This window comes from Physeter macrocephalus, chromosome 2 (genome assembly GCF_002837175.3).
Source record: "Physeter macrocephalus isolate SW-GA chromosome 2, ASM283717v5, whole genome shotgun sequence".
NCBI classification, from domain to species: domain Eukaryota; kingdom Metazoa; phylum Chordata; class Mammalia; order Artiodactyla; family Physeteridae; genus Physeter; species Physeter macrocephalus.
Window position 1 is genome coordinate 86,666,487 of NC_041215.1, and position 26,760 is coordinate 86,693,246.

The window sequence follows — 26,760 nt, forward strand, 5'->3', positions numbered from 1 at the left end:
GCGCAGGCTCAGCGGCCATGGCTCACGGGCCCAGCCGCTCCCCAGCATGTGGGATCTTCCCGGACCAGGGCACGAACCCATGTCCCCTGCATCGGCAGGCGGATTCTCAACCACTGCGCCACCAGGGAAGCCTCTTCTCAATTTTTGACACCTTATGCCTGGTCCCAGGCACCATGTAGGGGGCTAACAACACTGTGGCCTGCTCTGCCTAGACAGGGTCCCATGACCCAGACGTGCCTGACCTTTCTCATTTGGCCTTAAAATCCTCATCTGACCCCTCTCCCATTTCTTCACAAAAGGTTTCACTCTTTCCCAGAGCACAGAGAGCTAACTTGGCAATTAACATGAATAAACTCATACGATTCCACAAGTAAAATGACTGTAATTTGAGATTCCAATAGAAAGATCATTAGGCACCATAGCAGGCAATAAAGAAGATATTTTCTGAATGGATGATGCCCTTTTGTGTATACAGTTTGCTTACAGATGTGACATACTGGTCAATCTATGCCCCGGTCATAGACTGCTTTCTTTTTCCATCTTACAGCTGAGCAAGATGGAACCTTCTCAGCATGATGCTAACAATGGAGAAGTAGGCCAACATTAGCTGAAAAATGTTTTGTAAAAAGAGTTCTAATGCTTTAACAAAAGGGGAGGGGGATACTCTTACAGGTGATGAAAAGTCACTATTAAGTAGCAGTGTAGTAATCAGATTATAATGCAATGGGCAAAACTAAAGTTCATGAGACCAGTTAACAAATTCATTCATGTAACAAATGTTTATGTCAGGCACTCCTCAAAGCACTGAGAGTAAACAAAACAGATGTCCTGAACATCTTCCCTCTTCTCATGTAGATCCCGTCTCTGGGAGCTACACCACCAGTTCCCCCCAGTTCTCAGGCCTTCAGATTTGGTCTGAATTATACAACCAGCTTTCCTGGTTCTTCACTTTGCAGATGGCATAGAGTAGCATATCTCAGCCTCCATAATCCCATAATCTCCAATTCCCATAATAAATCTCCTCAAATATATATTGTACTGTGTATTTTTTTCAAGGTTCTATTTCTCTGGAGAATCCTACTACATGTCATTATAAATAAGCCAAAACCCATAGAATTCAGAACACCAAGAGTGAATCCTAATGTAAACTATGGACTCTGGATGATAATGATGTGTCAGTGTTCATCAGTTTTAACAAAGGTACCATCTTGGTGGGAAATATTTATAATGGGGGAGGCTATGCATGTGTGGGGAGCAGAGGGTATATGCACCTTCTGCTTAATTTTGCTGTGAACCTAAAACTGCTCTAAAAATAAATCCTATTTAAAAAAACAAACAAAAAAAAAACAGCTACTAAGGCACTATGAGGTTTAAAAACTGAGTGATCTTGCAAACATCTCATATGATCTAATAATGCCCAGCAATCCGACCCCACCCCTACCCTTTCCTGGAACAGCCAGGCACTGGCCAAGGAGCAACAGACATGGTCTCCTCCACTACATCCTCCCACACCCCGTCCTCCCAAGTATGGCAACCTTAATGTAGTTTTTCCTCCATTTTCTGGACCAATTTCATTTGTCTTTCACCATGCACATCTAAGCTAATTCCACATCAGAGAGTATTTCTCACATTTAAACATATCTCTCAATACCTCCTTTTCTTTTCCCACTCTTATTATTTTACTAAGTAAAACACCTCTTGGTTCCTTCCACAAATAGAAGTGCTTACTAAGGTGCTAGGCTTCCGGACCTCCAATTTTCGGGGCCCAAAGTGGTTTGCATACTACGTGTTAGGTACAAAGAAAGGGTGGTATATCTAAATGAAGGAAAAGAAAACCAAAGTGTTTTAGGTCAAAATTAAAGATCAACACTTGCAACCTTTAGAGTTATAACTGTCGGGATGTCTTTTTAAACTCTACAGCCAGGAATGCTAATTAAGCCTATGTTTCCCCCATCACCGCTCAGTATATAAAACAGCATTTTTTGTTTTCATGCCATTATTTGACTTTTCGTGTACCAGTACTGCAACACTGATTTGAATACCTCTCGTTGCACAATGTCTCATTTTATTCCTATAGTATTTCAGCTTCATTGTAGGTTAAATCGACTCTTGTAGGCCAATTTAAACTCTAATGGTAAACTTCTATGTCCCTAAATTCAAACAGACTTAAAAACTAAACAGAATAACTCTATGTCCATATCCCTAGCTTTTAACTCAAAGGTTCTAGAAAATACTCCACACCTTGGTTTTCAACACACCTGAAAACATTTTTAATTAAAGTCAAAGGCAGTTTTAGTTAAGTGGGCCAGCAGGACACCTGCAGCAGAAGCAGAATTCCCACTCAGAACCAGCACTGGGTCCCTGACTAGTCTGTTTTGTTAGATTTTTGTACACGAAATTTTAAAAGTGACATTTTTCTATTCTTTGAGGTAAACAGCGCATTGTGTCTTGTTTTCCAACGGGGAAGGCATTTTTAAAAATTTCATAAGTTAGCATTTAGAAGGGACATGTACCACATCCCAAGGTTTTCCCCTAAATCATCTCTAAGACTTGAAATAGTTCTATTGTACAGAATTATAACACTTTCTAAATAAAGGTTTAGGTCTAAAGGCAAATGCACGTTAACAACAAGATGATTCTAAAGTCAATATTAAACACCAAAAGTTTCTAGACTGACCTTTAGACCTGATTCTAGACAATGACAAGGAATGTGAGGGATGGAAAAGTCCAGAGAGACCAAAAGTTGGGGTGCAACTTTCAGAAGTCAGCAAAATGAGAGCTGGATTCGAAACCCACGTGTAGGTATACTCGGTAAAATGCTTACACTTTCAGCGTTACCGTCAGAAGTTGACGGAGTAAAACTTCAACTTGGAGGGGAGGAGCAGGTGACCTTCCCGCATCTGGAAAACACCTCCCCTTGTGGGGCTCAATGCTTTCTTCGGAGTCACAGAGCAGAAGCGGAGTGTGACGCAGGTCCAGGATGGCACCCCAGGCGGAAAGCCAGCTGGGAGGGGACAGGTACCGGGAGGCCCCTGTGGGCGGCTCGGGTTCTCGCCCCCTGTCGGGAGGGAGGCGGCGGCGGCTTCTGGACGCGGCAGCCCGCTGTGGCAGAGGCGGAGCTTGCGGAGGGACTGCGCCGGGAGGAGGGCGTGGGGCCGGGAGAGCGAGGAGGCGCCGCGGGGGGCGAAGGCGCCGGGACCTTCTAATTGGGACCACTCACCTGTGGGGCGCTCGGGCTGGATGGGCTGCCACCTCAGGGCCCGCTCGCTCAGCACCACGTCGCAGCTGTCCCTCCCGATCTCGAAGATGCCCCGGAGCAGAATCAGCTCGGCCGCAGCCTCTGGCTGCTGCCCAGACGCCCACAGCACCGAGGGCACGGCGTCCGCCGCCGGCGAGGCCTCCTCCTCCCGGCAGCCCTCCAGGGCGCTCACCCGGCCGCCGCGCCTTCCCCGGGGCATGGCGGAGCCACCGGCTGGGCCCGAGCCAGGGGTCCGGGGAGGCCTTTGGGGGAGGAGGGGGAGACCGCGGCAGCCGCGGCTCTGGCTGCGTCCGGCGCTGCCACAGCAACCGTGCGCCGGGCAGAGACCCAGGAGAGAGGCGGGGCGCGCAGGCGGAGCCGGCCTGACCTAGTCCAGCACCTTGGCCCGCCAGCCTCCTGCCTCTGCCACTCACTACAAAAAGACCCCAGTCCAGGAAGAGAAATAAGTGGCTCTCTCCACCTAGTCCCTACAGTTGCTTGAGATTTTGCGCACTGCGTTACCCGCCAAAATATAGGCCAGCGCTTCTCAAACGCTGACTTGCATACTCACCCCTGGGCATCTTGTTAAAATGCAGATTCTTATTGAACAAGTCTGGGATGAGGCCCCCGACACTGTTTCTAGGAAGCTCCCAGGTAATGCCGCTGATCCTCAGAACGCACTTTGATTTGCGAGGGTATAACCCTCTGTTTTTCCACCTTCTTTCCAGCGGGCTTTCCTGGAGTGCAGAGGTCGTGCTTTATAACCTTGCTTGCATGCCCCCAATAGTTAGCTGATCTATATGCAGCTGGTAATAGAGAACTCAGTTCCCAAAAGCCCTGAGAGGAAGCCAAAGACAAGTCCCTGGTTTACATAGACAAATTTTCGTTCTGACAAATTTGATGTTAAAGGAAGGTGCCTCCATGCTGTAAGTATTAAGGGTCCTACTTTCCCCCAAAATAGCTCCTCTGCAGTCTTGTCTCTGCCTGGATCTGACCTTCCCTGGAGAGAGATCACAAGAAGCAGGGCATGTTCTCCGGAAGGCTCATGCAGCGTTACCTGGAAATGGAGAGAGCCCGGGTTGGGGCGGGCGTTGGGGGGCGGTCAATCCTTCACTTTCTCGCGATAGCTGAGATTCATGAAATTAGCTGTTAATTTGGAAAGCACAGAGTCTGGAGGCCAATGGTTCTCAATCACATTAGAGTTACCTGGGGAGTTTGTTTATAATGCACATGCCCAGGCTACACTCAAAGACAATGAAATTGGAATCTCTGGGGGATGGGACCAGACTTAAGGAGTTTTTAAAGCTCTCCAGGTGATTGCAATGTTCAGCCAGAGCTGAGTGCTGCTGCTTTAAGCAGTGTATTAACAGGGAGCTGACAACTTGTGAAAGTGAGTTCTCTGGAGGAGGAGCCAGAGTGGGAAGTAAATCAGCAGGCTTATTTTTTATATACGTAAGGCCAGAATAATTGTATTGAGAAAAAGTTAGGGAGAGGAAATTAAATTCATAGAGTTGTGAATCTAGTTCCACTATGCTAGCGCCTAACCAGTGACTTCTGATAGGCAGCCACTTCTCTTTCTGTCCTCACCCCTCATCACACTGCAAAGTCAGACAGAAGAGCTAACGGTAGCAGGAGCATCTCAAGGGTCTCTGCTCAAACTTAGATTTCAAAAAAACCTAGGATGGAGACCACAGACCTAGCCAAATCCCTTTCAGACATAAAGCGCCTGTGTGCCAGTTAAGCTAGGACTCTTACTGTTTAATGCTCTGAAAACAAATACCCAAGCTTCCAGGTGAAGTGGGAAAGAGCCTCAGTGTGATCTGATTGCAGCCAGCTGTTTCTTGGAGCAGAAGTGCAGCTGCTGTTAAACCCCACGCAGGCTTCAGGTGGCTCAGCTCAGCAGTCATTAGTGGGGAAGGCTGGTGCCCTCCACAGAATGAGTTGCAGTTCTGGAGTCAGCATCTTGTATTCACAGCTGTCAGGCAATCAACACAATTAGAGCTCGTTGGCATTTTAAAAGCTCACTGAAAGCCAGGGCAGATAGGCCAAGGCAGTGGCTACTTCTCAGGACCTTTGCAAGGGGCAAGTTGCCATTTTTCAAGCTTCAGTCAAGCCAGACAGCCAAAAACATTGCCTTTGGCTTTCTTGAAGATGAAAGTACTGGCTATGTTCCATTCTTTCTCTTTGATGAGCTGTTCTCTTCTAGGGCTCTAAAGGTTGCAGTACCCTGGAGCTCTATCCACAGGATCCATCTACACGAACATCAGTGCCATGGCTTTACATACTATTCAGGGCTCATCCAGTGATGTCATCAGCCCCAATTAGTCCCCTGAACTTCAGACACTATGTCCAACTGCCCACCTAACATTGCTAGTTGGCTATCCAACAATCATCTGAAACAGAACATCTAAAACCAAACTCAGGATTTTCTATCACAAACCTGTTCCTCCCAGAATGTTGCAAATCTCAGCAAATAGTCTCATCAAAATCCGTGACATCATCCTCGTTTCCTTTCTCTGTAATGGGAAAAAAGAAAAATTCACGACATATTTAATGTCTGCATGCCAATCTATATTTTGGGTGAAGTGAGTTTTAGTTGCATCCATCTCAGTCATTTCTGATGCTAAATAAGCACATTGTCAAGGGGTCTGCTTCCCTCTCATGCTGAATGGAGATTTTGTCAGAATGTTCCTGCAACTCGAGCTCCTACTGCTTAAAAGGTAGAGGGCCATATGTCCCTACAAGAATTACAGAGAAGAGAGAAAAAATTGTAGAATCCCACCAAGTCAGAATATTACATCTTCTTCATATGCCAGTTTTTTGCACTCACATTGAAACTCTGTTTAAAATGAATTGCTCAGCTGTGTTTTAGGACACATCTCAAATGATTATGGGATGACAATGACCATGTAATCTCTAGCTTCTCAATAAACAATAACAATAAGTAACAAAGGAAAGAAGAATAGGCACTTCTTTCCTTTTCCTCAAGTTTTTAAAGCCCCATTTACAGGTAGGTACTGATATTCATAAACTTGGAGCAATTTGAAATGTATTTCAACCAAACAGAGGGCTTGAAACATTCTCACAGTATCTGCTAGCAACACTGTAGTGCAGAATCTTAAGTTAGGTATAACCAGATACACAAATAAAACAGACAATTTAAATCAGAAACATATTCTTATTTTCTAGAGCTCACACTATTATAACTGTGAAAAAGGCATTATACCGAGGAGGCAACATCTCTTCCCACTGTTGAAAACAGCCCACTGCTTTCAGACCTCTTACCCATAGGCACCAAAGAGTTTGGCACTGGGTTCAGTCTTTGATTATTACATCATTTTCTGTCACCATTTTGGGCATGTCAGTGTCCTAGTCCCAAATTTCCATGACAGCCTCATCCCAACAATCTATGGTGTCCTCTGTTGCAGGCTCCCATTCTCAGGACATCCTCTGGACCTTGTAGAACTTCTTGAATGCTTAAACTCAAAAAGCACTCTTGGGCTTCCCTGGTGGCGCAGTGGTTGAGAATCCGCCTGCCGATGCAGGGGATACGGGTTTGTGCCCCGGTCCGGGAAGATACCACATGCCGCGGAGCGGCTGAGCGGCTGGGCCCGTGAGCCATGGCCGCTGAGCCTGCGCGTCCGGAGCCTGTGCTCCGCAACGGGAGAGGCCACAGCAGTGAGAGGCCCGCGTACCGAAAGGAAATTAAAAAAAAAAAAGCACTCTTTCAGAACACAGACTCTTGGTCTTTTCAAACTTGGATATGCTTAAGAATCTTTAGTTTGTTTTAAATGTAAATTCCCAATCTTTACCCCCCACTGATGCTCTGAGATGTTGAATCTGTAACTGAACTAATCCTAGAAACATGTGTTTTAAACAGGTACAACAGGTGATTCCGTATGTTTTCGACAACATATACAACAGTTTGACAATCAGTGAGCAGATCCTTCCTCTTTGTCCTGCTCTTGACCCCTGCCGTTTTACCACAAGGCTTGTCCATTTGTCTATCATTTACAAGTAATGGAATATCCAGCTAAAAGTGTTTCAAAATACAATTTTACTTCTCATGTAAACAGAGCTCTGGAGTCAGGCTGTTCTGGGTTGGCCTTTAAGAAATTGAGGGCTTTTTAACAAATGGGACCTAAGCGAACGTATAAACTTTTGCACAGCAAAGGAAACCATAAACAAAACAAAAGGACAACCCACAGAATGGGAGAAAATATTTGTAAACAATGCAGTGGATAAGGGCTTCATCTCCAAAATATACAAACAGCTCATACAGCTCAATATCAAAAAAACAAATAACCCAATCAAAAAATGGGCAGAAGACCTAAATAGACATTTCTCCGAAGAAGACATACAGATGGTTACAGGCACATGAAAAGATGTTCAACATAGCTTATTATTAGAGAAATGCAAATCAAAACTACAATGAGCTATCTATCACCTCACACCAGTCAGAATGGCCATCATCAAAAAGTCTACAAATAATAAATGCTAGAAGCGGTGTGGAGAAAAAGGAACATTCCTACACTGTTCGTGGGAATGTAACGTGGTGCAGCCACTATGGAAAACAGTATGGAGGTTCCTTAAAAAACTAAAAATAAGAGTTGCCAGAGATTCCCACAATCCACTCCTGGGCATATATCCAGAAAAGACAAAAACTCTAATTCGAAAAGATACATGCACCCCAACATTCATAGTGGCACTATTTACAATAGCCAAGACATGGAAGCAACCTAAATGTCCATGGACAGATGAATGGATAAAGAAGATGTGGCATATATATACAATGGAATATTAGCCATAAAAAAAATGAAATAACGCCATTTGCAGCAATATGGATAGATTTAGAGATTACCATACTAGTGAAGTAAGTCAGACAGAGAAAGACAAATATGATATCACTTATATGTGGAATCTAAAAACATAATACAAACAAACTTATTTACAAAACAGAAACAGACTCACAGACATAGAAAACAAACTTATGGTTACCAAAGAGGAAAGGGGCTGGGGAGGGATAAATTAGGAGTATGGGATTAACAGATGTACACTACTGTATATAAAATAGATAAATAACAAAGATTTACTGTATAGTACAGGGAACTATATTCACTATCTTGTAATAACCTATTATGGAAAAGAATCTGAAAAGGCTTACTTTGCTGTACACCTGAAACTAACACAATATTATAAATTGTTTTTTTAAATTGAAACTATATTTCAATTTTAAAAAACAACAAAAAAGAAATCAGGGGCTTTTCAACTTTCTATTTTGCTATCCCCAGTTAACAACAAGGACCCCACAGGTGGCTCCCAGATGGCTGCATGGTCCCTAATCATATATCATCTCCCCAAAATGTCCAAAAGCAAGTACAGAAGTGGCAAGGGCAGTTTCTACCTGTGCACGTCTATTTCCATCAGGGAAGAACATGTTTTCCAAAATTCCACCCAGCGGATTTCCTCTCAGTTCCCATTGACTAGAATCGGGCAATATGCATGTGCTCTAGCTTCCAGGGAGCCTCAGAACAGTGTTTTCAGCCTGGAAGAAGTTGCGGATGACTACTGGTTAGGCAACTAACAGTGTCATATCTTCTTTTTCTTCCAGGCTATATCATTTATGCCTAACAAGACACACACACCCCAACTTATTGACTTAAAGCAATGATTATTTTTTCTTGTGATTCTGTGAGTTGGCTGAGCTCAGCTGGGTAGGTTTTCTCCTCCATGGAGTATCAATTGGATGCACCTGCATTTAGCTGGAAGCTCAGCTGGGGTTGAAACACCCAAGATGGCTTCAGTCACCTGTCTGACATCTCAGCTGAGATGGTTGGAATGGCTGGAGCCTAGCCAGGACTATCTCTTTACCTTTGGCTTCTCATTATTTGATTGTGTTGTGGGTCTTTTAAAGCCCGGGAAGATCCCACATGCCGCGGAGCGGCTGGGCCCGTGAGCCATGGCCGCTGAGCCTGCGCGTCCGGAGCCTGTGCTCCGCAACGGGAGAGGCCACAGCAGTGAGAGGCCCGCGTACCGAAAGGAAATTAAAAAAAAAAAAGCACTCTTTCAGAACACAGACTCTTGGTCTTTTCAAACTTGGATATGCTTAAGAATCTTTAGTTTGTTTTAAATGTAAATTCCCAATCTTTACCCCCCACTGATGCTCTGAGATGTTGAATCTGTAACTGAACTAATCCTAGAAACATGTGTTTTAAACAGGTACAACAGGTGATTCCGTATGTTTTCGACAACATATACAACAGTTTGACAATCAGTGAGCAGATCCTTCCTCTTTGTCCTGCTCTTGACCCCTGCCGTTTTACCACAAGGCTTGTCCATTTGTCTATCATTTACAAGTAATGGAATATCCAGCTAAAAGTGTTTCAAAATACAATTTTACTTCTCATGTAAACAGAGCTCTGGAGTCAGGCTGTTCTGGGTTGGCCTTTAAGAAATTGAGGGCTTTTTAACAAATGGGACCTAAGCGAACGTATAAACTTTTGCACAGCAAAGGAAACCATAAACAAAACAAAAGGACAACCCACAGAATGGGAGAAAATATTTGTAAACAATGCAGTGGATAAGGGCTTCATCTCCAAAATATACAAACAGCTCATACAGCTCAATATCAAAAAAACAAATAACCCAATCAAAAAATGGGCAGAAGACCTAAATAGACATTTCTCCGAAGAAGACATACAGATGGTTACAGGCACATGAAAAGATGTTCAACATAGCTTATTATTAGAGAAATGCAAATCAAAACTACAATGAGCTATCTATCACCTCACACCAGTCAGAATGGCCATCATCAAAAAGTCTACAAATAATAAATGCTAGAAGCGGTGTGGAGAAAAAGGAACATTCCTACACTGTTCGTGGGAATGTAACGTGGTGCAGCCACTATGGAAAACAGTATGGAGGTTCCTTAAAAAACTAAAAATAAGAGTTGCCAGAGATTCCCACAATCCACTCCTGGGCATATATCCAGAAAAGACAAAAACTCTAATTCGAAAAGATACATGCACCCCAACATTCATAGTGGCACTATTTACAATAGCCAAGACATGGAAGCAACCTAAATGTCCATGGACAGATGAATGGATAAAGAAGATGTGGCATATATATACAATGGAATATTAGCCATAAAAAAAATGAAATAACGCCATTTGCAGCAATATGGATAGATTTAGAGATTACCATACTAGTGAAGTAAGTCAGACAGAGAAAGACAAATATGATATCACTTATATGTGGAATCTAAAAACATAATACAAACAAACTTATTTACAAAACAGAAACAGACTCACAGACATAGAAAACAAACTTATGGTTACCAAAGAGGAAAGGGGCTGGGGAGGGATAAATTAGGAGTATGGGATTAACAGATGTACACTACTGTATATAAAATAGATAAATAACAAAGATTTACTGTATAGTACAGGGAACTATATTCACTATCTTGTAATAACCTATTATGGAAAAGAATCTGAAAAGGCTTACTTTGCTGTACACCTGAAACTAACACAATATTATAAATTGTTTTTTTAAATTGAAACTATATTTCAATTTTAAAAAACAACAAAAAAGAAATCAGGGGCTTTTCAACTTTCTATTTTGCTATCCCCAGTTAACAACAAGGACCCCACAGGTGGCTCCCAGATGGCTGCATGGTCCCTAATCATATATCATCTCCCCAAAATGTCCAAAAGCAAGTACAGAAGTGGCAAGGGCAGTTTCTACCTGTGCACGTCTATTTCCATCAGGGAAGAACATGTTTTCCAAAATTCCACCCAGCGGATTTCCTCTCAGTTCCCATTGACTAGAATCGGGCAATATGCATGTGCTCTAGCTTCCAGGGAGCCTCAGAACAGTGTTTTCAGCCTGGAAGAAGTTGCGGATGACTACTGGTTAGGCAACTAACAGTGTCATATCTTCTTTTTCTTCCAGGCTATATCATTTATGCCTAACAAGACACACACACCCCAACTTATTGACTTAAAGCAATGATTATTTTTTCTTGTGATTCTGTGAGTTGGCTGAGCTCAGCTGGGTAGGTTTTCTCCTCCATGGAGTATCAATTGGATGCACCTGCATTTAGCTGGAAGCTCAGCTGGGGTTGAAACACCCAAGATGGCTTCAGTCACCTGTCTGACATCTCAGCTGAGATGGTTGGAATGGCTGGAGCCTAGCCAGGACTATCTCTTTACCTTTGGCTTCTCATTATTTGATTGTGTTGTGGGTCTTTTAAAGCCTAGACCTGGAACTGACATAGCGTCACTTTTGCCACTTGCTATCAGTCAAAGCCAGTCACAAAGAGAAAGGGAAATAGAGTACGCCACTTGGTGGGAGGAGCAGTAGTCACATTAACAAGGATATAGATATGGGGGCAGAAGTCACCTCAGCTGATAGCCCAACATAGTCCTCCCTCTGGCCACAGTGGTTAACATCCCTCCCGTATATAAAATACACTCACTCCCGGGCTTCCCTGGTGGTGCAGTGGTTGAGAATCTGCCTGCTAATGCAGGGGACATGGGTTCGAGCCCTGGTCTGGGAGGATCCCACATGCCGTGGAGCAACTGGGCCCGTGAGCCACAGCTACTGAGCCTGTGCATCTGGAGCCTGTGCTCCGCAACAAGAGAGGCCACGATGGTGAGAGGCCTGTGCACCGCGATGAAGAATGGCCCCCTCTTGCCACAACTAGAGGGGGCGCTCGTGCAGAAATGAAGACCCAACACAGCCAAAAAAAAAAATTAATTAATTAATAAACTCCTACCTCCAACATCTTAAAAAAAAAAAAATACACTCACTCCCTTTCAAGACTGCTCAAAATCTCACCTTATTAAAAAATCAAAGTCCAGGATCTCATATATGAGGTTCTTTGGGTGTGCTGCTCTTATTCTAGGAAACTGTGAACTAAAAACGCATTATCTTCCCACACACATCAACATACAATGATGAGACAGGCAGAGGATAACCACAATAGATGCTCAAAAAGTGGGAGGGGGGACCAGAAAACACATCACAGTCACTGGTCCATAGCAATTCTGAAATCCAAGCAGATATGTGTTACCAGTTCCCCATACTCTGAGAAAGAGAATGTTCCTTATCTTTCATCCAGTTCTGCTCCTTAGCAGTGGTCCCCTAATTAATTGTTTTCAGCAGCTCTTAGCTCCAGCCTCTGGGCTTTTGGTTCTGCCCTTCATACCATCTTTCTTTTCAGTAAGAAATGGTCTGTGATGGCAGCTGTGTAGTTTTTCAGCCTTTTTCTATCCATAAAAACTTAGAGGTCTAGGGGCTTCCCTGGTGGTGCAGTGGTTGAGAGTCTGCCTGCCGATGCAGGGGATACGGGTTCGTGCCCCGGTCTTGGAAGATCCCACATGCCGCAGAGCGGCTGGACCCGTGAGCCATGGCCGCTGAGCCTGCGCATCCAGAGCCTGTGCTCCGCAATGGGAGAGGCCACAAAGTGAGAGGCCCGCGTAATAAAAAAAAAAAAAAAAAAATTTAGAGGTCCATAGGCTTATTTTAATTTTGGACTGTTTCTGTCTCTTTTAGTCTAAGTGGATATAACTCCTTTAGTTATACTTTGACACAAAGCATTTCTTTTACACAAAGAAAACTTTGTGAACTTTATGTATTGATAGTTCATATATACATACATATATATATATGTAAAATCATATTAGGTCATATCATACAAAAGCCATTCCCACAAATCTCTTCAAGAATGGCCCCTCTGTATTTTGGACTCCAAGTCAGGGTATTAGGGTATAATGTTCCTAATGTTCTTAGAAGTACTTTTGTCCAGGTAAATTTTGTCTTCTAACTACATCCTTGATTAGGGCTTGACCTAAGAGCATGTTTAACTGGAAGCAGCCTACATTTCATCTTTGCTTTGAGGCCATTTTTTGCTTTGGAATTGTTTTGTTTTGTTTTGTTTTGTTTTGCGGTACTCGGGCCTCTCACTGTTGTGGCCTCTCCCATTGTGGAGCACAGGCTCCGGACACGCAGGCTCAGCAGCCATGGCTCACGGGCCTAGCCGCTCCGCAGCATGTGGGATCCTCCCGGACTGGGGCATGAACCTGTGTCCCCTGCATTGGCAGGCGGACTCTCAACCACTGCGCCACCAAGGAAGCCCTGGAATTGTTTTCTGTTTTTGGGGTTTTTTTGCCAGAGTATCTGTCCTGGGCCATCTTTAGTTCCTCTAAATTGTGCTGGCTTATTACTCCTTAAAACCCTAAAAGAAGCCAGTCATCACTTACGATATTCTGCCAAAAATCTCCTTAGCCAGATTCACAAATTCATTTGGTGCTTTCTATCCAACAAACCATTGCAAGATTGTTGGGGCCATCTTTGTGCATCTACCAGGTGGATTCACTCTTTGCTTCCTGGGCCCCATGGTGCACCACTTCAACTTCTCTCTTAACAGCACATCCACTTCATTTATCCAAATGCCATAAAAACCTGCAACTATCTTCTGTTTCCACTCTGAAGTGTGGGCTGTTGAGAGATTTCCACTGAAGCATGTGGGTTAAGGCTCCTACAAACTACTACAGTATTACAGTCTCCAAACTTTGCTTGGCTCTGAGCCCTGCTATGCTACTATTGATTAGTCTTGATGGAGCTTATTCTCCTTATTCCTGGAGAGGCTATTTTAAACCTTCGTTCAACTCCCTCTCACTTAGCATGTCATCATGCCTCCATCTTCACATGAAAGAACCTGGTAAGAATAAACTCCCACTACTTTCTAATCCTTACTCCTGAAATTCTCTTTCTCTACCCTGACTCCTATCACTAGAAAGAAGTATCTCTCCTGTCCAAAGGAATTGCCTGTGTTCCAGATCTTCTACCCTCCACTCTGCCCAACAACTTCCTCTATCAAACACACCCATATCTCACATCTTATTAAATTTCATCTTCACTATATACACAGTTTTCTCCATCTTTCTGTATAAGAAAGACCAAGCAACAACAAAATCACAGTCTCTTTTGTATCAGGCGATTCTCCTTATGTGACAGAAAACCCAACTCAAACTGGCTTAAAAAAATGAAACCTAATTAGAGACGTGGGGTAGCTTATGAAGAGAATAATACAAATAACACAGTGCAAGAACCAGTTCCTCTCCCCTTCCTCACTCTGCCTTCTATAGTGTATCACTCTCTGCTTCACATGTATCCTTCTACTCCACTCTCCTCTTTCTTCCCAATAGCCAAATGGCTGCCACATTCCAGACCTCTCATCCACATACCACATTTGGCAGAAGAGGAGCCCATATCTCTGTTGCTACTTCCCACATAAACCAGGGAAGTCTCTCTTTTCCAGTCACAGTAAACTCTTCTTGCATGTCATTTTATCTTAATAAGGTAACATCTTTATCAGTCAGCAGAGACAGAGTTATGATGTGGTTTGATAAAAGTCGGTGACTTAAAACAATAAAAGTTTATTTCTTACTGATGTCCGCATGAGTAATGGTGAGCAGGAAACTAAAATGAGAATAAGCATAAGAGACACAAGTACCAACTGTTCAAAAACAAAAAGAAAAAAAGTTAAAAACAAGATACTGTCCCAAATCTACGTAAACTAAAACTTCTGATTAATTAAATACCTTCAGAAGAAACAATCACAAACTGGTATTTTGAGCAGTCAAAACAGTCGAATAATGAGTTGTATAGCCCTATATAACTAAGGTTGGCATCTTAGCCCCCGGGTTTTATGTTCACAGAAAGAGTCCTGGCTCAAGCCCCTATATAACCTAGAAGAGACAGAGCTTTTAGAAGTCATGGTACTTACATTCACTTGGATCACAATCATTTTCTTAAATTATGTAATTTTACACGTCATAAAATTGTGTGTTGAATGCATGTTTGTGAAACCAAGGAAAATGCTATGTTTGTTTTTTCAGAGGTCTATCTATTAGTATACATATTGCGTCACATAGAGAATAAATATGGCATATTCACATGAAGAATTAATAACAGTCTATAGTCTATGCTTTTTATGAATTCTATAAGGCTTTTAAACAAAATCACCCTTAGTTTATTGGCTGTGTCTATTCATATTTCACTAAATCTGGTTGTCAGTTTAAGTTAATTCACAAGAATAAAAACCAATAAAATTTTACATAATTCAGATACCTATTAAATAGCTATAATTTGTCAGCTTGTTTAAATATCAAACCTGGTACTAACTAAAATATGCTGGTAGTTATATACAACATTATGTCACTAAAACTTCATGGTAACATTTTTATAAGATTTTAAATGAACACTTTTATATTTATGTGTATTTAACATATCTATTCATTGTCAACTTATGTATTAGTTTCCGAGGACCGCCATAACAAGTCACAAACAGGGTGGCTTAAAACAACAGAAATGTATTGTTCACAGTTCTGGAGACCAGAAGTCCAAAATCAAGGTGTCTGCAGAGTTGGTTCCCTCTTGGGGTCTCAGAGGGAAAATCTGTTCTGTGCCTTTTTCATAGATTCTGGTGGTTGCTGGCAATTCTTACAGTCCCTTGGCATATAGACCTGTCACTCTAATCTCTGCCTACATCTTTATTCTCCCCTTGTGTTGTCTGCATGTCTGCATGTTCTGTCCTCTCCTTATAAGGACAACTCTAATCCCGTATGACCTCATTTTAATTTACATCTTACATCTTAAGATATATTATTTGGACACTATTCCAGGTAGGATCACATTCTGAGGTTCTGACTGGACATAAATTTTGGGGAGTGGGGGGAAGGCACTATTGAACACAGTACAGCATATATTTTTTTTTTCCTTGAAAATAAATTTTAAGTAAGATAAATGCATTGTTAGTTAATTAAACAAAAATGAAATTCTGGGAAGCAAAATATCTCTTTACTTAACATTTTTTATATGCTAATTAGAGTCAAGGAAACATTAAAATAGAGTTTCTTTACCCAAAAATCATATGTTGGGATTTAAAAATATCTAAATAAGTAGGCTTGCCCTGTGTTAACTAAGAAATCCTTTCAGAAAAAAAAAATTTAATAAATATCCCTACTTAGATTCCAGTTATAACTTACATGCAGTTTTTACTACTGTTTATTGTGTACTTAATCATTGGCTGAGATAAAGATTATTCAGTTATCTAGCAATGACAAGTGAGATTATTGCAAGTCTCCTTTTTAGAATTCTACTACTTTTTCTGCTCAATTCTTGGATAGGAACATTTCATGGCCACACACTTGCAACCTACCGCAGATTATAAATTTATAATTCCCTGCTATGTGTAGACAAGCACTGCAATCATTAGTGGCACTGGGGGTAAGGAATTAACAGTTCTCTTAATCATGGTCATATCCTTTCATGGATGTCATAACTGACATCATTCAGAGAGAACACTAAAGAAATCTTACTGATGTGTTAAGTTTATACAATGAACATTTTGAAGTAGATATTATAGTTAGGTAATTCAGCAACATTTATATCAACCAATAACACATTCTGTATATAAATATGATAACTTTAAAGAACACTAGTTATTCTTCAGTTTTCACTGATTTTACACTAAATCACCTTCCAAGAATATTGATTCTTCCAATGTTTCTATTCCCTAAACAGCTCTCCTAATAATTCACGTGTAGGGCCAAAGTGAATACCTGATGTCACTAAAAATAGTAATTCTATGTTCTTCTTTATTTGTGCTGTATTGACAAGGAAGATCATATTCCCCGTAAACTTACCACATTTCTATTCTATTTGATGTGTTGGAGGAAGATGAATTTAACAACTATTGTGACTATCAAGCACTCTCACACTGTGGATTTCTATTTCATTGCCATCATATAGCTATATGTAGCCTATTTTTACCTTTGAATTTGTCAAATGCTACTCAAATTCTCAAACTTATTGCTGGAGTACGTAGTCATGATGGATTAGATTCTGACCTGCTGTAATCTCAGCTCCTCAAGGATGATAAGGAAGTTTGATACAATTTTACATAACACAAACAATAAAACCAGAACTATTGCTGAAAGAACGATGAACAGAAAGGGAAAAGGTAGCATGCTCTGAGTTCTTAATGAGTGTAAAAAAAAAAAACGCATGGTCTGGAAAGAGCCTATAACATTTTAGTTCTTCTTTTATTCCAATTCCAAATTATATTTAACCAATTGATATCAATAAAAAAAAGATGACTGGTAACACATGATTACTGACGCTCAGGAGTGCGGGGAAGGGAGTTTGGTATCATGGTGTCACAGGAAATTAATGTCAACTATTGTCTTTTTATAGAATTAATGCTTATAACATTCACTGGGCTGAGAATCATTTGTGGCCCTCTCCATTCTCCATACTTGACTCGTAGCATAGTGGTTAAGGAACAGGCTTTGGTATCAGATTAGTATGATTGGACTCCTTTAGAATATCCATATTTATTGAGGACCTGTAGGTCTTCTAAGCACCAGAGAAACAGCAACAAACAAAATAGATAAGGTTCCTGTTCTTGTGAAGCCCACATTCTACTGAGGGAGGTAGATAATTTAAAAATAAATAAAACAAATAAATAAGCAAGATAACATCAGATAGATAAATGCTCTGAGAAACAGGAGGGAACATATAATAATGATTTTGGTGAGGTTTAAGGTGGTTGCTACTTTAGATCGGAATCAGGAAAATCTTGAGGAAAGTTGATTTTGAATTAGAACCTGAATGAAGAAAGGAAACCACTAATGAAGTATCTAGGTATCCCAGCTTCCTGAAGTTTCTCCATCTGTAAAATAAGGCACAGGGCTGCTTTGATGATAGAATGTGGGAATGAATGAAAAAAACTTAGCACTAACGTAATAAGTGTGTGAAGCCTTCCTTGCGGCTGTCTGTCCTTATGACATCAAAGCATACAGCAGGGTTTGTTTTAACCTTGTTAACAGCAAAGTAAGTTACCAAGTTACCTCAAGTATGTGAGGTTAAACTTATTCTCTCATCTTTAGATGTCATTTCACAATCCATCCCTCTGGATTGGTCCATACCTGGGGATCCATAAATATGGTTACTATCACTATCCATCTACCTCTAAGTTAGCTGGGCAAATAGCACAATAATGTTTAGATGGCCAAATCCACATTTAATGCATCTTCAGATTTAGTCCAGGATTAACATAATACTCTGCATTTTAAGATATTTTAAGGTTAGAAATTTAAACAGAAGTCCCCAGAGGCTGTGGCCTTGTCTTGTTGATGCCACTAGTTTGGTTACACAGCTAATTCCATCAGAGCCATTGAACCAAGTGTTAGTGTGTGTGAAGAGAGTCCATGAGTCAATTGCCAGCACAGAATTCTTCCTGACATAGGAAGGCAGATGATCTCAATTTTTGAGTGTATACAGTGCAGATTTCTAGTTGAATGGTTCTTGACAATAGTGTCCTCTGTAACATAATGCCTGGCCAGGAGCCAGTGATTATGCCACCATACAAATCACTGTGCATCTGACGCCAGAACGCCTCTGTGCGTGGTAACAACAAGAGTTCTCAGTCCTGGTGTTCCACAAGATGTTGCATTGGCTCTTTTATTCTTTATCAGACCCTGGAATTAAAGATTTTATTTAGATGGTTTTCAGGAAATAAGTGACGGTAGTGGAAAAGGAAAAGAGAGGAGATTTTAGTGTAGTTTAAGAAATAGCTCTGCTATTATGCAATTCCCATTAGGATGAAATCAGCCTATGTTTTGAAACCTAGTTTTATTAATTGTTTAATAGATATTTTCACTTTAAATCTCTTATTTAATTATAGAACAAAAACAGCTTGGTTCAAACTGTTAGCTAATGATCCATGTATCATTTTAGTAATTGCTAGCTTCTTTCAGAAATGCATTAATTTTGTAAGAATTATAGACTTTCAAATGTGAAAACAGAGATTTTTTAAGATCAATAAATTAGAACACTTATAATTCATTTCAAATGTTATTTTACTATAACATATTATAAACCTAAAGTTAGTAGAACACTCAAGATATTATAATCCTCTATTTTAATTTACATTTAATTGTCTTTTTTAGGATTAAAAGCAGATAGATCATACTGTATTTGTCATTGATGATGTAAATGAAATTTAAGTTATGCAGTGTTCTATTCAAAAGGAATTATGCACCAGTTAAAATATTTAAATATTTCATCTCCAACTATGAAATTGTCTACTGATTTTAAATACCAGGGTATTCTGGAGATAACTCATCAGAGCATTTTCACATTAAATAAGTAGATCTAAACATCTTATTTGATAGCGATAGCAATTATTCAAGATGAGGGAACGCACAGAAGCCTAAATATTACTCGTAAGCGCAATATGTAACACTTAAAGAAATATTTTTCCCAATGAAGCTATAGTTGCCGATGTTTCTTCTTTTTGGTGGCTTTTCACTTAGTAAAACATTTTCTTTTCTTATTAGCTAGATATAGGCATTGGCCAACTATGAAAACTGTAAGAGTCTCTTGGCTAGCAATTCCAAAAGAAAGGAAAAAGATAATTGAAAAGGTTTCTTGTGGTTTGAAAATGCCTTCCAAATATTCATTAAACATTTAAGTGAGTAAATTTGTAGAATATGTTTCTGACATTGGCACTGGTTCTGTGGTATTTCTCTGATCAGATGGAAGTGCTGTGTGTTATGCAGAGTGCATTCAGTTCATTCATGCATAAACAATATCATTTTCATAAATTAAAACCTCCCCTGCAGAAGGAACATCTGTGCCTGCCTTTGAATAAAAGATGGTGGCATGTGAGTTACTCCTTGACTGACTGAAAGAATCTTTATGTTTAGAATGAAGTTATACATGCAAAATGGGGGGAAAAAATCAAAACTAACTTGCAGTCTTCATTCCTACCTTATGAAAAAAATCCAGTTAGATTTCCCTGCCTGCAGTTTTAAAAGCTGAATTTCTTAAAATGTCATCCTCTCATTTCTTCTGTTCACTACAGCAACAGTTTTTAGTTTGCATGAAGATGTCTAATTTTAATTACAGGTGAAATTGAGCTGCTGAATAGATCACACCAGATCTGAATGTTCACTTCATGGTCTCCTAGCCTGGGAGGTTGGCAGAGTTCAGATATCATATCAGTATTATGTCTCTTAAAGAAAGAACAGTGAAAGCAATCTTGGATATAGGAAGCAACAGCTTGATTCCAAAATAACAACTCTGTTTCACTTGGAATGAGATTATTGCATTTTGGATAAAGTTGGGACTAACTTAAAAGTATTTCTGCCATGTGATGAAGGCTGATGGAAAACATGCTAAAATGATATATTTTAAATTGCACTCAAACATTTTTTTTATGTTGAAATATTCCTTACTGCTACTGTCACAGCTTGACATAGCCCCATTGGCAATGTTATTAGTATGGCTAATTGTTCCTGTCCATTAGATTACTCACATTTTTCTGGAGCAGCTTGCTAAATGAGGTCAGCTTTCTGGAACCCCTAAATCACCAATGAGAAGGAGATTAAAGGAACAAGCTTGGGAAGGGAGGTAGTCATCCAATGTGGCATCCGAATCAGAGGAAGAACAATGGAGTTACTAATGACAGTAATCAGAGCACCACAGTAGAGCCAGGGCACAAGTGCCAAAATGTTATTCCCTAGAAATTGTTCCTGTCAGTCAATACATCCAGAGGGAGAGAAATGCCAAACTTTTTTAGTGGCCTTACCAGTGGACAGAATCATCTCTAAGTTTTTCCAGTGAGTGCTGTTTATGAAACAACAGAATACTCCAAAGGGGGTGAGGAAACAATTACACCTTCCAGAAACATATCATAGTACAAATAGTATGTCTTGAGTATAAGTAGTTCATTACTATTTTTTCCTGAAAAATTTTTGAAATCACATTTATATTACAATGATAAAATGCCACTTCTTCGATTCTTCTAATTAAATCATTTCTCCCTGGCATATTCTAAACGTATATCACTTTCTCTTTGGGATAGGACTGCTTTGCAATAGAGAACATTTCAGTTCAGGAAAAGGTACAGATACCAAAGCACCAAGAAAATGGTGAAAAAAATTTTAATATGTAGACAAACTAAGCTAGGTTACTTGTGTCTTGCTTGTTAATAATTAACTAAATCCGTCTTTTGAAAAAAATAGAAAACAGATAACATAATCATTTAAAGGAATGGACACCAAAATCAAAACCAAACAATAATACAACTGTTTGTCTCTCCACAACCCTTACTCCACCCCAGCCTCATATTCCAAGTAATGAAATACCAGCGTGGTCCTTTCATTATCTACAAAGAGCTGGTGACTCCCTAAGCAAGATAAACAGACTAGACAGTTTGTGCTAAGGTAAACTTTTCTCTTTTATTCTACAAATAGAATTTAGTATTTTTTTTTAACTCAGCAAGTAAAGCAACTATCCTGCTTAGGAATTATTTATACATTTTAAAAAAACACTTTAAGAAGAAATGCAACAATTGCTCAGATTTTCAATACTATTTTATTGCAACCGGATGAGTGTTTTCTAAATTGTGCATTACACCATAATATACAGGATTACAAACAAGATTACAGTACAGATCGATTCCAGTGGTACCAGTATCACATCTCAAACAGCACTTATTCTGGACTGCATTTTACATGCAATAGCTATTGTTCTAATTATGAATTAAATGGTTTGAATTTATTTAAGCTACTGTACTAATTGACTACAATAGATATAAAATCCCAACATCAACAACCTGATTAGATTTAGGCTCAGATTCATTACATGAATATATGACAAACCACCATTTGTGTGACTATGTATAAAATCATGCATTTATATTTTCTGGAAACATCGATAGCTTCAGATTCTCTGTAAAATCATGGAATGCGAAGGAGTAAAAGACTAAAAAGAAACAGTGCAAATTGTATGTGATAGTCAAGCAGCTTTTGATTTAAAGAAGGGTATGTTGGCATTTGTTTATAATATGTATATACAAGCTTGTGCAAGTAATGTATTGAATTGATATGTTTTGATAGGGAGTACATCTCTTGTTTTTATTCATCCTCTTAAGAATTATTGATCTGGTTGTCATTTTAAGGAGAGGGAAAGACTTTAAAGTGAAATGAATTGCTCAAATTGTGCAATTATTTTTAACAATTAGAGAAGAAAGAAGTGCTAAGGCAACACAATAACTTTCTAAGCACTTTTCTGCTGGTTTAAATTAGTTAAATTATTTTGTATAAATTAGATATAATTCTACTTTTCTGATATGTATAAAAATTGATGAAGCTGCATGGTTTTAAAATAGGAAATCCACATTATAAAAAGTCATTAAAAATTCTGTACAAAATCACAACAAAATAATTCAGCATGGGAAAGGTAACAAGTAGTAAAATGCTGGTTGAAAAATATATATTTATATATATTTTAATTGGCCCATTACTAGTTTAAAAATTGCATAGATCCTAATTATTGCTTGTGATTTTGTTATCCCGATCAGATAATTAATATGCTCTGAATACAGCTGCACCAAATTTGTGGTGCATTTTTTTTAACTTTACTGTATTTTTTTTAAAATAGAAGAGCTATAGAAAATAATACATAAAGTGAACAGGAACTTTGATCCCCTGTTTCTACCAAAGGCAGTAACGACAATAAATACATATATCACTTGAAGCTTGGAGTATTTGCACTTTGCAGCAGTAGTACCCAAAGGGCTGCCTTTTGTAAACACGACAGTCACTGTAAGCACAGTGGGTTCATTTCCCAGGGACGGTGAAACTGACGTGCCTCTATTCGTGAAAGATGGCATTGAGCTGGGCACTCATGACTCGCTCATGATGTGAATGGCTATCGAAGGACATAATATTGTCTATAGGGATCTCACAGCGAGGGCCAGCGGCGCCCGAGAAGATTGATCCGTGGCTTTGGGCCCCTGCCAGGGTCGCTGCAGGATAGTGCATGGTAAAGGCATAATTTTTCTCAAACTCGGCGGACGGTTCGTGTTTGAAAGAGAAGTTGCCATTGATGCTGAGCGGCGGGCTGAGGGGTCCGTCAAAGGAAGGGCTGGTGCAATCAGTCAGAGGGCTCTCAAAGAAGGGCTCGAGCGCTGCGCTGTAGGCATGCGGCGGCGGCTTGACATGGAAGACATGGGAGCTGTCCATGGTGCCGTAAGGCGGGCTGGGCAGCCCCGGAGACTGGTAGGAGTAGGGGTGCACAGGGAAAGAAGCGCTGGCAGTCGGCAGGTGCGGAGGCATGTCCTGGTTCTGCTCAGGCAGAAAAGTCCGAGGATTGAGCTGCAGGCAGCCGGCAACCAGGTTGGTGGTGGGCTGGGATAAGCCCTTGCAGAGCGTCTGTACAAAGGAGACCAGGTCAGGGCTTTTGCCGGAACGCAGAATCTCCGACAGAGCCCAGATGTAGTTTTTGGCCAAGCGCAGTGTCTCGATTTTGGACAGCTTCTGTGTCTTGGAGTAGCAGGGCACTACCTTGCGCAGGTTGTCCAGCGCCGCGTTCAGCCCATGCATGCGGTTCCGCTCTCGGGCGTTAGCTTTCATGCGTCTCAGCTTAAAACGCTCCAGGCGCGCCTTGGTCATCTTCTTCTTTTTGGGGCCGCGTCTCTTAGGCTTTTGATCATCATCCTCCTCTTCCTCTTCTTCCTCCTCTTCCAGGTCCTCCTCTTCTTCCTCCTCCTCTCCCCCGTTCCTCAGTGAGTCCTCTTCCGCGTTCATGGCTTCGAGGTCGTCCTCCTTTTTGTCTGTCTCGTGCTCCTCGTCCTGAGAACTAAGACATTCGTCTGTCCAGCTCGGAGGACCCTGCGGCTGAGGCTCTCCCATCAGCCCACTCTCACTGTACGATTTGGTCATGTTTAGGTTTCCTACATTCAACAGGGGAGAGGGGAAAACAGAAAAGGAGAAAAACGCTACATTCAAAAACTACATATGCCCTCAGCTTCTATCCACTAACCCTGTAGAAATGCATGTGAAGAGAATTATCAGCTGATTACAAAATGGATGCCCCTGAGGAAAAGTTAAATGCAGTTTTATAGTGGCCTGTGTGTGCCCTGCTGGTACGAAGGAGGCTGGACAGGGCTGGGAGGAGGGGAGACAGTATGTGTTATAAGTACACTTCCGGTGTATGTTTCCTTATGATTAATTTAAGTGTGTTTATGGTGATTACCCGGTAGGATAATGTGTGTGAAAAGGAGTGTACATTTCGGCGACGTCATGTTTATTTGCATGAGTTCAAAGTCACTCACAACTCCACAAAAATGACGAGTTTGAAAATTGCAATTGTTTCCATCTCTGTTCTGGCCTCTGGGTACACAGCGATTAAAGTTGAAGAGCCATTACGTAATTTACTAACGCTGGCAGTGAGTTTTAAGAAGATTATACTGAGTGGGGATTGAAAAGCAAATGCATGGCGGAGGAAAAGTATTTTCCACCAAATTATTTCACCATCAACGAAACATTTGGTAACAAAAGTGGGCAGGGGTTTTCCATCCCACCCTCGCCTTTATTTTCTCGCCTCCCACCCCGCTGGCCCTCTGCTGAATTTCCACCTTGTATAAAAGCGCTTACTAGAGGGCCAGGGCTGGGGGCGCGGCGCAGAGCGCTCTTCCACGCGCCGGGGATCAGGTGCGGAAGGCTCCTCTCTAATAAACAGCCCATTGAAAGGGCCGCCCGCTCTTTATTGGGGCTTTTCAAAGTTCGCCTCAAACCTTCCTTTAAAAGATTGAGTAATTATAATGGTCAGCGATTGGCAATGGCGAAGTTGCCGCTTCTAATAAGGAAAATAAAAAGCCTTTAGTGAGACAACTGAATTTCTGGCACCTGCAGTGGCTGCTGGGGACTCGGCCGACTCTGGAACAGTAACAGGTAGCAGGAGTGGGTCTCTCTCCCTTTCTCCACATTTTTCCCCCCTCTCAATTAAACTACCTCTCAACTCGGTTTATTTTCCAGGGTGTGTATATGCAAAGTATCAATGCCCCTTTCATTCACTGAAAAAAATAAGTTGGCACTCCTAATGTGTGTAAAATACATGTACACAAAATAAATCTTGGTAACGTGGGGTTTTTTCCCCCTTACTGGAGGAAGTGAAATAGTTAAGTAGTTACTTGCTTTCAGAACTTTGAAATCACCACTAGCAAATAATCACAGAGTTAGTGGGCATTATATTTTTAAAAATCCAAAGACGCTCCTATACGTTCCCCCTTAAAAAAAAAAAAGTAAAACAATTTTTTTAAATTAGAAAGCCCGCAGTGGGTATTTGAGTGATGCGAGTCAAACTGTATGCGTATTCGCCTGCAATTATGGAAAGGAATGCCTGTCTCAACACATACACGCGCTCACAAAAGCACACATACAGAATATGTGTACATCTTCAATTGCTGCTTTTATTCCCAGCAAAAATGAAAGGATTGTAATTACCTGTAGCTGTTAGTAAGTCCTGAGCAGTGATGGTCTCATAACCCTGGGGCCTCCGGACGCCGTGCCTTCTGCGTGGGGCGAATTCCTCGTGTCCAGGCAGCGCGGGCGCTCAGGTTATATAGCCGAGTTGGTGATGCTGAGCGCGGGCGGGGCCAGGAGCAGAGCGGCGAGCAGGTTCCTGCGCTTCGCGTCTGCGCACGCGTCTGGGCTTTGCGCTCCCTTGCCTTCCGCCCTCCTCCTCCCCCCCCCCCGCCCCCGCCCCCTCCCCCTCCCCCTCAGCCTTGCTCCTCTCCCACCCTCCTCCGACCCAGCTCCCCACTCCCCCACCCCTACCCCCGCCCCATCTCCTTCCTCCCCGGCATGCGCCATATGGTCCTCCCGGTCCAGCCAAGAGCCGGGAACCACGTGACCTGCCCATTTGTATGCCGCGGAGCGCTCCATTCCGGCCCCTTTGTGGCCAGAAGAAAGTGGCCCATCTGTCGCCAGTTAGAGACTCCGCGGACCTGTTTTTACCCGCAGGAGAGATTAACCCTTTCTGGCAGCAGAAGGGGAGAAGGGGCGCGGGGGGAAGGGGGAAAGGGGAAGGAGTTTGAGAGAAGGGAGCGGGAAAGCTAACACTGACTGGGTTTAGATCAGACTTAGTGGCCGGCGCTGGCGCGGTAAGTAGGGCACAGGTGAAAGAGGCAGAAGCGGGAGACTTCTTTGGATTCCTCGCCCAGGCACTGGCTTGCCGGGCACTCCCTGCCCTCTCTGCGGTGTCCATCTCTTGGTTTCTCCCCCTTGGTAGACACTTTGCTCATTGGCGCCAAAGGGTGGCTTCTCCCAATCTCCATCAGCCCCTTAAGCTAACATACACTATTTATTATACGTATAAAGACGGCTTCATCTGTAAACGCATGCGTGAAAGTAGTCCCTAACCTCTTTAACTGGATCCCCCACGCCCGGCCTCAAAAGTGTAGAAAATTTCGTACCTGTCATTCTACTTCACCGTTACGTGGAACCCGGCGCGTCCTGACCCTCAGCTACCCATATCCCTGGAGACTCCTCACTATGTCCGTACCCCTCTGGCCTGTGGTCCTTGCCCTCACAGCGCGCTAGTCCTTGGCTTCTTTGGCCTCCGGAGCTCTCTTGCATGAAACCTAGAGGACTTCTCTGAAG

General features: G+C 41.7%; 2 protein-coding genes across 2 annotated transcripts in view; both read right to left on the reverse strand.

Moving 5' to 3' along the window:
• CERKL (CERK like autophagy regulator) overlaps nt 1-3,458 on the reverse strand; it is a 165,546-nt gene extending 162,088 nt beyond the window's left edge. Inside the window, exon 1 of the mRNA XM_024122175.1 lies at nt 3,221-3,458. Coding sequence (XP_023977943.1) covers nt 3,221-3,458 — 238 coding nt within the window. The remainder of the gene's footprint in view (nt 1-3,220) is intronic.
• Nucleotides 3,459-21,669: 18,211 nt separating this feature from the next.
• Nucleotides 21,670-25,706, reverse strand: NEUROD1 (neuronal differentiation 1). The gene is made up of 2 exons (XM_007122313.3): nt 25,603-25,706; nt 21,670-24,050 (listed from the first exon to the last, which is right to left on the reverse strand). Exon 2 carries the CDS (start codon nt 24,037-24,039, stop codon nt 22,969-22,971), a length of 1,071 nt encoding a protein of 356 aa, XP_007122375.2. The 5' UTR covers nt 24,040-24,050; nt 25,603-25,706; the 3' UTR covers nt 21,670-22,968.
• Between the last annotated feature and the right edge of the window lie 1,054 nt (nt 25,707-26,760).